The following is a 9,381-nucleotide window of genomic DNA, read 5'->3' on the forward strand; positions in this document are numbered from 1 at the left end:
AGGCGGGGCCCGCAGAGGTGTGGGGGGCGTGGCGGGGAGCGCTGGGGCGAGGCGGGGTCCGCAGGGGTGTGGGTGACACGGTGGCAACGGTTGGGGCGAGAAGGGACCCACAGGGATGTGAGGGGCGTGGAGAGACGGCCTTGGTCCCCCAGCTCCCCGCGCCCGTGGGGGACCGCGCAGCCTCGAGCTCTGTGTCCGGGGCCGCGCGGGTTAACTGGAGAGGGCGACGCGCGCCCCTATTGCTCAGCCGCGGCGCGTGCCTTTTGTGCGGCGATCCTAATTGGCCCGACAGAGGTCCGCCCCCAGAAGCCCCTCCCACAGTAGGCGTGGCCCCGCGTAGGGCATAGCTCCCCCAGTGGCGCGTCAGCGTGGTCTCAGAGACTGGGCTGCGGAGCGGGGCCGGATCGGTCGAGATCGTCCTGGCAGATGACCGTCTCCCGTGCCCACGCCCCAAACGCTGTCTCTGGCCTGGGTGTGCTCGGAGCCCACGAGGTGCAGAGGCTTGCACGGCGAAAGGAACCTGGCTGAGATCTGGGTCTTGAACCCGTGGGCTCGGCGCAGCATCCCAGCAGCGTGCGCCCACAGGTGACTCCTGGCGGGGCGCGGTCTGCGCGATCGCAGGCGTCGGGTCTCATCTACCATTCACACACGGGACGAAACGGGCCACCCCACCAGGTGGCTGAGAGGATGCACCTCCAACTCCATCCCTCCCCACATGCCCAACCTCCCAACCCGTGACTCAAGCAGATACCTGGGCGTCCCCCTTCAGCAAACGCCCACACCGCGGGCAGGCCTACCCCTCACCCCGCAGTCAGGTCGCCCTACATCCTTCTTTGTAAAACCCATAGCTGTAGAGGGAGCGGAATGGTGGGGCAGGGCTGGAAGTCCAGCGGGAGTGAGTAGTGGGGAATGATGGTGGCCAAGGTCACACAAAGCAGTGAATTCACTTCATGTCAAAAGAACGGCTCACGTACGATAGTTACTTTTGTTATGTATTTTACCACAATTTTAAAAAGGAAACCAAAACCCACCAAGAGTGCTTCCACCACACCTCAAATAAAATCCTCCTGCAGCAGCTCCCTAGCCCAGGTCACTCACCCTGACCCCAGGCCCCTCTCCCACCACCCAGGGCTAGCCCTATGGACCAACCATCTCGGCCAGCCCCTCCCCGACCCTCCACCCAGGGAGGTGGGCGCTGGTCAGTGAATGGGGCAGGCCAGGCCCAAAGGCTGGCCCAGGGCTCACCAGCTCTGGGACTGGGTGCCCTGTCTGAGGTGGGGATGACCAACAGGCCAGCTCTGGGTTTTAGTTGAGGACGGGCACATCAAGCACTGACAGCCAGCAAGCTGGGCACAGGCGCTGTTCAGCCTGTAAGGCATTGGCTGAGAACCTCACCTGCCTCTCTCTGCCTGTGAGCCCCGGCAGACAGCTCTCCCAGGTCCAGCACAGGCAGGCGCTGGGCAGCCACTTCGTGAGGGGTGCATGGCTGTCAGGGCAGAGGTGGGTATCCCTGCACTCCACCTCTCAGGTCAGGATCCACAACCGTCGCCTGCTTTCCTGGGCTGCCCCTGGGGCTTGTGGGCTGAGATCTACCCCTTGTGCCTTGCCCCAGGCCCTCCCTCAGGCAAGGCCCTGCGTGGCAGGTGGTTCTTCCCTGGCTGTTCCCTTCCAACAGGCGGGGCCCAGACCATCCTATCGCTTTGGACCTGGAGACATTTCCTTAACTGGGCTTTGCAGCAGAGGGAAGAGAACAGTGGCAGAGCCAGGCACATACCTCCTGTACCCAGGACAGCACCCATAAGCAAGGGGGAAGGGGGCCACCCACCCCAGAACCCAAATGGAGAGAAAGTCAAGACAACCACCCCTGACCTAGGGCTGCACCAATCCCTGATGTCTGACCCCACTGTGGCGATCCTCAGAGCCAGGAGGGCTCCAGAAGCCCCCCCGCCTCAAAGCTGTTCAGGGAGTCTCACGGCCTGTTTGCAACATGGGTGTGTGCCAAGGCCAAGGGGACACAGAAGAGGGCAGGATGACACTAATGGGGTGAGCAGGGCACATTGGTGCCTCCCACGCAGGGTCACCACAGCTGGCAAGCACCAGGCCTGGGGATGGATGGGTGAGGAGACAGGGTTGTTGAGAAGGGGAAATGGAAAGCTGGTCATCCTAGCACTCAGGGCTGGGCTGGCAGCGGAAAAGAGGGCGGGGTCCTGGGCCCAGCCTCCCTCCTGGAGGTCAGAGTGGAGCACCTGGCACTCTGCCCTGGCCCAGAACTAGGCTGTGGGCCCCACACTGCACACCCAACTCAGGTGCAGACAGCAAACCCCTGACTGTTCGCACTCGTTGTGCCTTGCCCCCTTCCTGCCCGCTCTCCGCCCCTAGCCCACGGTGACTTCACCCCCACGGTGCCAGCCACTGACTGACTGCCCCTCCTCCCTCCCACAGTGACATCTTCCTGGGATCTGCAGGTCTCGGGTCTACCTGATGCAGACAGGCCCTGACCCCTACTGGGGCCCAAGGCCCAGGCTGAACTACAGCCCAGCCATCCCACCCCAGGCCACGAATGCCTTCCCCAAGAGGGCAGCCAAGGACGGTGCCACGTGCAAGCACAAGCAAAACCCGGAGCCAAGGTGAGTCCCGCTGGGTGTACATTTATCCCAGCCACCGCCTCCAGGGCAGCCGCAAAGGCCCTGGGCGTCATTCCAGCAGGGCTCCCGACTCACTCCCTGGAGACCAGCTCCCCGACCACTCAGCTGTGATGGCATCCAGCTGCGGCTGGGCGTCCTCTCAGCCGAAGTCCTTGTCACTGCCTGGCTGCCTCCGCCTGCCACACAAGCTCACCCGAGATGTAGGTGGCCTGGACGTGAAGGGAGTCATCGAGCACCACGAAGTCTGGGACAGAGCCGGGCAGTGAGTAGGCGGCAGGAGTGGGGCTGCCCACCTACTCCCCCACAACTCAACACTGGTGGGGAAACCAAGGCCCAGGGATACGACCGGTGCAGGACACCGTGACCCATCACAGATGGATAGAGGTGCTGGACAATGCTCCCTGCAACCCCTTGCCTGGCCTTGTCTGCAACACTAGAAAGCTTGGCCTGATGGCAACACGGGGCTACAACTGAGGCTGTCAGCCGGCAGCCCACCTGAGAGGAGGGAGCTAGGGAGGACCCACCCTTCCTGACCCTGTCCAGGCCACCTCAGGACAACAGAGTCTACAGACAAGGCCAGGCTGCCCGGTAACCCTGCGATGCGCCCTCACCTGCGTCAGCACCAAAGTCCAGGGTCCCCTTACTCTTCTCCAGCCCCAGCAACTGGGCGGGGTGCAGGGATGCAGCCTCCAGGGCCGACTCCACGCTGCAGCCTGCTTGGGGGACACACCTGGGTGACGGTCCCCAAGCCCACGTGGCTTTGTCAACAGCCTTCCACCACCCCAGCACTCTGTCTCAGGAACTCTGCAGCAGGCTAAGAAGGATCCCGCTGGTCTGCCTGTCACCCTGGGCCCGAGTCACCAAGTACCCACTGCCCAGGAGCTCCTGTGGGCAGGGCCTGGGCTACACTCCGGGCACCCAGTCCAGCCCTTAGAGACCCGCCAGTCACAGACCACCTAAACCCGCACCCGTGCTGCTCACTGACCTGTGGCCCGCAGGAAGTGCCGGACACAGACGTCCATTGGGGCTATGCTGCCGCTCAGCGTCTTGGTTCCTTGAGAGCAGAGAGGGCAGGCTCTGGGGGGTCGTGGGCCACCTGGCATGCGGGCTGGGACCTGGGACCCAGCGGGTCAGGGGGCTCACCTGCCACATAGGCCGTCAGACCGTCCACTTCCACTTCCTGCTGTCCCAGCGTGTGCCGGCCGTTGCCCAGGCCCAAGGCAGGGATGGCATCAGTGACCAGCACCAGCCCTGGGGGAGAAGAGGCTCAGAACCTGCTGGCCCAGTCATCCTGCCTGCCCGGCCCACCTGACGGAGCTTACCCTGGGGGTGGGCGCGGTGGGCGATCCGCAGGGCAGCGGGGTTGGTGTGCGTGCCATCCGCAATCATCCCGTAGAAGATGCAGCGGCCCGCGGGCAGCCGGTCACTGGTCAGGAGCCCCACGATGCCTGGGTCGCGGTGGTGGAACTGGGCAGGGTCGGGGGAAGGGATGGCTGAGCGACAGCAGGGGCTGCTGGAACCCCAGCCCCCCCCGGGCCCCACAGCACTCACAGGCAGCATGGCGTTGAAGAGGTGGGTGATGAAGGTGGCTCCGCTCCACACAGCATCCTCTGCCGCCCGCAGGTCAGCCACTGAGTGCCCTGCGGGACCTGGATTCAGACTTTGCACCTGGCCCAGGTCCCCCAGGCAGGCCCGCCCTGAGCCAGCCCCTCACCTAGGGACACGCAGATGCCACGGGTCGTCAGCTCGCGGATCACCTCGTGGCTATGGCCCAGCTCCGGGGCCAGCGTCACGATGCGGACATTGTCCAGGGGCCCGTAGGTGGCCAACAAGTCCTGGAAGGCATTGGCCTCGAAGGAGCGGAGGTGGGCCTCGGGGTGTGCGCCCCGCTTCTCCCGGCTGATGAAGGGGCCCTCCAGGTGCAGCCCTGGGAGGAGGGAGCAAGTGGCTCCAGCTGGTCCCTATCCCACCCAGCCCTTTTCACCTGCCCTCCCCACCAGCTGGGTATCTGGAGGGGTTGGGGCTGCCAACAGGTCCCACAGGAGCCTCCCAGGGTGGGGGCAGGGAGGGGGTCAGCCACTCACCGAGGACCCCTGCCCCATGGGGACCACCACTCTTCACAGGGATCTGAGGAACAACCTGGGGGGAACCAGCTGTTAAAGCCCTGTCCCCCACGGCCCATTCCCAGAGGCCACAGCCTAGCCAAGGCCAGAGATCTCAGGTCAGAGTTCAGAGCCCAGCACCCAGCCCAGCCCCGGCCACCTGTCCCCTCACAGGGGTCAGGAAAAGCACAGCCGGCAGAACTGAAGAACCCATGGCAGGAGCAGGAAGAAACGACAGGCGTGTGGGATGCCAGCGGTCCCTAGGCCATGTGGGCAGGCTTGTGGGCGCTGAGGGTGGCCCCGGGCACCGCAGCCCAGGGAGCATGGCTGGGAGGCAGGAGCAGCAGGGACCCTGGGGCAGAGCTCAGTGTGGGCATGACCAGGGCTCAGCACTCTGTGTGGCCAACACCGTGGCCAGAGCTGGACACCATCAGGAAGACCAAGAGTGTCAGGGAAAGACGGGACACAGGCTCACACCATACATCTCAGAGGCGGGCAGGCGGGCAGGCAGTCCAGCACACACTCCCTCTCTCCAACACAGGCACGGGCCCGCGGGCTTCCCAGAGAGAAGAGCTTCAGGTGAAGATGGTGGCTGGACCGTACCCTCCCCTGAACTCCCCACCCTGCACAACAGTAAGACTTTTTTTTTTTTTGGAATGGAATTTTGCTCTGGTCGCCCAGGCTGGAGTGCAATGGCATGATCTTGGCTCACTGCAACCTCCGCCTCCCGAGTTCAAGCGATTCTCCTGCCTCAGCCTCCCGAGTAACTGGGACTACAGGTGTGCACCACCATGCTTGCCTAATTTTATATTTTTAGTAGAGACGGGGTTTTACCATGTTGGCAGGCCAGTCTCAAACGCCTGACGGAACACCCACCTTGGACTCCCAAAGTGCTGGGATTATAGGCATGAGCCACTGCACCCGGCCAGCAGTAAGACTTTTAAGAGCCTTAAACCCGAGGGTGGCGGGGGGCAGGTGCAGAGGATGGGAGGAAGACAGCCAGACTTTGGGGGCTTGGCAAGAGGACACTGGGCAGGTCTGGGGGGGTGCACGCAGTGGGGGAAGTGACCCCCACAGGCTCAGGATGGTGCCTTGAGAAGTGGGGTGATGTGGGGACCAACAGAAGAGTACCTGCCCTGAGTGTGCTGGCCTGGCCCCCGGGGAAGTAGAGCAGATGGGCAAGGGTCGGTGTGGGCAGAGCAGGAACTCGGGAAATGTGTGTTCTCCAGGCGCTCGGCAGGGTGCCAGCCAGGCCCAGCCCCTCTGAGCTCTGCAAGACTCTTCTCAGGGAACCCAGCCAGTTCAAGAGAAAGGACCCAGGGACCCCAACCTACAAGTGCCTCCACAAAGCCCCTCCCGCAGGCTGGGTGCCCCCAGCCGGCCTGCTGACACCTGTCCACAAAGCCCCCCCCACAGACTGGGTGCCCCCAGCCGGCCTGCTGACACCTGTTCTGAAAGAAAGCACACCAGCAAGTTCAGCAGGCCCTGGGCAAGCCTCGAAAAGGAGCCTGAACACAAGAGGACAGGGCCAGGCGGGGAAGCAGAGACCACGAGGAGAGATGGACAGGGAAAAGGGCCACCACGGACACTCTCCAGCCAGTAAGAGGTCTTCTGTTCCTGAAACAAGAATAGGATGGTAGAAAAAGGAACATTGGGCTGGGCACAGTGGCTCATACCTGTAATCCCAGCACTTTGGGAGACCAAGGTGAACGGATTACCTGAGGTCAGGAGTTTGAGACCAGCCTTGCCAACATGGAGAAACCGTTTCTACTAAAAATACAAAAACTGGCCTGGCACGGTAGCTCACGCCTATAATCCCAGCACTTTGGAAGGCCGACGTGGGCAGATCACTAGGTCAGGAGATCGAGGCCATCCTGGCTAATATGGTGAAACCTCATCTCTACTAAAAATACAAAAAATTAGCCGGGCGAGGTGGCAGGCGCTTATAATCCCAGCTATTCGGGAGGCTGAGGCAGGAAAATCACTTAAACTCAGGAGGCAGAGGTTGCAGTGAGCAGAGATCGCGCCACTGTACTCCAGCCTCGGTGACAGAGGGAGACTCCGTCTTGAAAAATAAATAAATGGCCAGAGAGGGGAGTGCAACAATCAGCAGGAAGCCTGGAACTGAGTCAGAGCTAAGAAACGAGGCACAGATCACTCACAGCAAAGCAAGCAGAGATGGCAGCTAAGAAGATGTCACTGCGCCACACATCCCTTCATACCACCTTGATGACTGACCTACACGGCTATTCTCATCACAATTATGGGGAACTACTGGGAAGGATGACGGGCAAGAAAGTGGCTGAGAGGACTCACGGAGCCACGAGCACGCTGATGTTCAGCTCTCCTGGTGGAAGGCAGTGGATTCTGCCCTGAGCTGAAAGACTGAGGAGCAGCCAGCACAGTTTTTAGAGCAATGGGGACAAATTCCAAGAGTCCACTGTGTTGAAAGTGATTGTCCCTAGGGTGGAAGCTGGCTGGAACAAAGGGCCACTGTTTTTCCTCACAACCCCTGTGGATACACAGGCTCACTAAAGATTAAAACAGGAAAAAACAACAACAAAAGGCAATGGCTGAGTTTTTCTAGACTGGAGTTTTAGAAGGGAGCAAGAGAGTGCTACGTAGAGAGAGCAGTGTCAAAGATCAACCGAGGGGAGTGGAGTGAGGCACACTCCAGGCAGATAAGCAGCTGGAAAGGTCCAAGTGTAGAGAGCGTGAGGGGCCAGAGGCAGGGGCCTGGCTGCCCCCTAGAGGTGCTTCACCTTGGCTCAGCAGGTAACAGACTTGAAGCAGAGAACAAAGTGATCTGACCTGTCTCCAGGTACCGTAGCAATGGGCAGGCGGAAACCCCCCGGAAGAGAAGGCAGTCTCAGTGAACGAGAGCAGGACAACAAAAGACCGAGGAAACTTCTGGCAAGGTGACCATCCAATTCCACCCAGGGTGAATGGCTCCTGGAGGAGGTGGCATGCATGGCAGAGGGCAGACACAAGTGAAGGGGCCTCCAGTTTCTAAGACAATTCAGGAAGGAGGCCTCCCAATTCCCACTCTCAGTAGTTGGCTCTCTGCTCTCATCCTGTGTGCGCGCCAAGGGTAAGACACGCTTTGGGAGACTGAGGCGGGTGGATCACAAGGTCAGGAGTTTAAGACCAACCTGGCCAAGATGGTGAAACCCCATCTCTACTAAAAATACAAAAAATTACCCAGGCGCAGTGGCAGATGCCTGTAATCCCAGCTACTCAGGAGACTGAGGCAGGAGAACCGCTTGAAATCGGAGGGCGGAGGTTGCAGTGAGCCAAGATCGCGCCACTGCACTCCAGCCTGGGCGACAAAGTGAGACTCGTACTAACACCGAGACCGCACCCCTGCACTCCAGCCTGGGCGACAAAGTGAGACTCTGTCTCAAAAGAAAAAAAAAACAAAAGACACCTGCACTGCAGTGGGTGCTGGGAAAGAAAACTAAGTCCTACTTGTCAGAGACTCTTCCTAAAGAAGAAGAGCCATAGTTCCTCCCACGCCTGTGCTGGCCAGAGATGCGCGGGCAGTCGGGGGCACAGTGGAGACAGGCAGGCAAGGCTTAGCAGAGGAGGCCTGGGGAGCAAGCCAAGGTCTTCTAGGCCAAGAGTTTGGGGACAGGAGTGGGGAATGTGCCTGAGGACAGAGAAGAGGCTGGACAGGTAGGAAGGAATGCTGCAGGTGGGGGCAGGGCAGAGGTGATGTGCTGAATCCTCAATCTTGGACAGGTCGCTCTAGCAGGCCCCAGAGCTCCAGAGAACAGCTGTGAGAACCAGGTGCCAGTGGGCAGCAGGTTTTTGACATTTGACTCTGTGTGGGGAGGGCTGTGGGAAATTTCCAAAACGACATCCATGGTTGATACTGAGTGGTTAACACTCAGCATCTCACGCACAATGCTGAGCACCCATGACATGCATGCTGCCATCATCCGCGCTTTAGGTTTGAGGAAATGGAGGCTCAGAAAGGCAGTAGGCTGTCCTGAGTCTTCCAGCTGATACATGACATCAGGAGGCCAACGCCAAATCCAGAAAGCCTGCGCCCAGAACCCACACACCAACCCTATTGTTCCCAGCTCTGGCTCTGCCCACACACCAAGAAAGGGATCCCTCAGGCATAACCCAAGCGGTGATCTTGCAATGAATCCTATGCTGGAGGGGAAAAATGACTGGGGCTCTGGACAGAACTCGAACACAGACGGCTCAATTCAAGTACTGTTAACAGTGTTCATTTCCTCAACTCACTAACTCTTGTGGCTACGTAAGAAAATATTCATTATCTTAAGAAATAGTTAAGTACTGGCTGGGTGCGGTGGCTCACATCTGTAATCCTAGTACTTTGGGAGGCTGAAATGGGCAGATCATGAGGTCAGGATTTCAAGACCAGCCTGGCCAGCATGGTGAAACCCCATCTCTACTAAAAATACAAAAATTAGCCAGGCATGGTGGTGTGTGCCTGTAGTCCCCGCTACTTGGGAGGCTGAGGCAGGAGAATCGCTTGAACCTGGGAGGCAGAGATTGCAGGGAGCCGAGATCGCGCCACTGCACTCCAGCCTGGTCGACAGAGCGAGACTCTGTCTCTAAAACAAAAACAAAAAACAAACAAACAAAAAAACAGTTAAGGC

At 60.0% G+C, this 9,381-nt stretch overlaps 2 protein-coding genes across 2 annotated transcripts in view; one reads left to right on the plus strand and one right to left on the minus strand.

Moving 5' to 3' along the window:
• The window catches only part of CEMP1 (cementum protein 1), a 2,781-nt gene extending 374 nt beyond the window's left edge, over positions 1 to 2,407 (plus strand). Inside the window, 6 exon segments of the mRNA XM_011927445.1 lie at positions 1,130 to 1,188; positions 1,310 to 1,424; positions 1,427 to 1,511; positions 1,513 to 1,634; positions 1,637 to 1,976; positions 1,978 to 2,407. Coding sequence (XP_011782835.1) covers positions 1,130 to 1,188; positions 1,310 to 1,424; positions 1,427 to 1,511; positions 1,513 to 1,634; positions 1,637 to 1,976; positions 1,978 to 2,047 — 791 coding nt within the window. The 3' untranslated portion in view covers positions 2,048 to 2,407.
• A 225-nt stretch (positions 2,408 to 2,632) lies between these two features.
• The window catches only part of AMDHD2 (amidohydrolase domain containing 2), an 8,698-nt gene continuing 1,949 nt past the window's right edge, over positions 2,633 to 9,381 (minus strand). The window contains exons 3-10 of the mRNA XM_011927446.1: positions 4,730 to 4,784; positions 4,360 to 4,572; positions 4,197 to 4,285; positions 3,968 to 4,112; positions 3,789 to 3,896; positions 3,631 to 3,699; positions 3,257 to 3,358; positions 2,633 to 2,889 (exon numbers count right to left, since the gene is read on the minus strand). Of these exons, the coding sequence (XP_011782836.1) occupies positions 2,801 to 2,889; positions 3,257 to 3,358; positions 3,631 to 3,699; positions 3,789 to 3,896; positions 3,968 to 4,112; positions 4,197 to 4,285; positions 4,360 to 4,572; positions 4,730 to 4,784 (870 nt within the window). The 3' untranslated portion in view covers positions 2,633 to 2,800. The remainder of the gene's footprint in view (positions 2,890 to 3,256; positions 3,359 to 3,630; positions 3,700 to 3,788; positions 3,897 to 3,967; positions 4,113 to 4,196; positions 4,286 to 4,359; positions 4,573 to 4,729; positions 4,785 to 9,381) is intronic.

Source organism: Colobus angolensis, unplaced genomic scaffold (genome assembly GCF_000951035.1).
Source record: "Colobus angolensis palliatus isolate OR3802 unplaced genomic scaffold, Cang.pa_1.0 Scaffold717, whole genome shotgun sequence".
NCBI classification, from domain to species: domain Eukaryota; kingdom Metazoa; phylum Chordata; class Mammalia; order Primates; family Cercopithecidae; genus Colobus; species Colobus angolensis.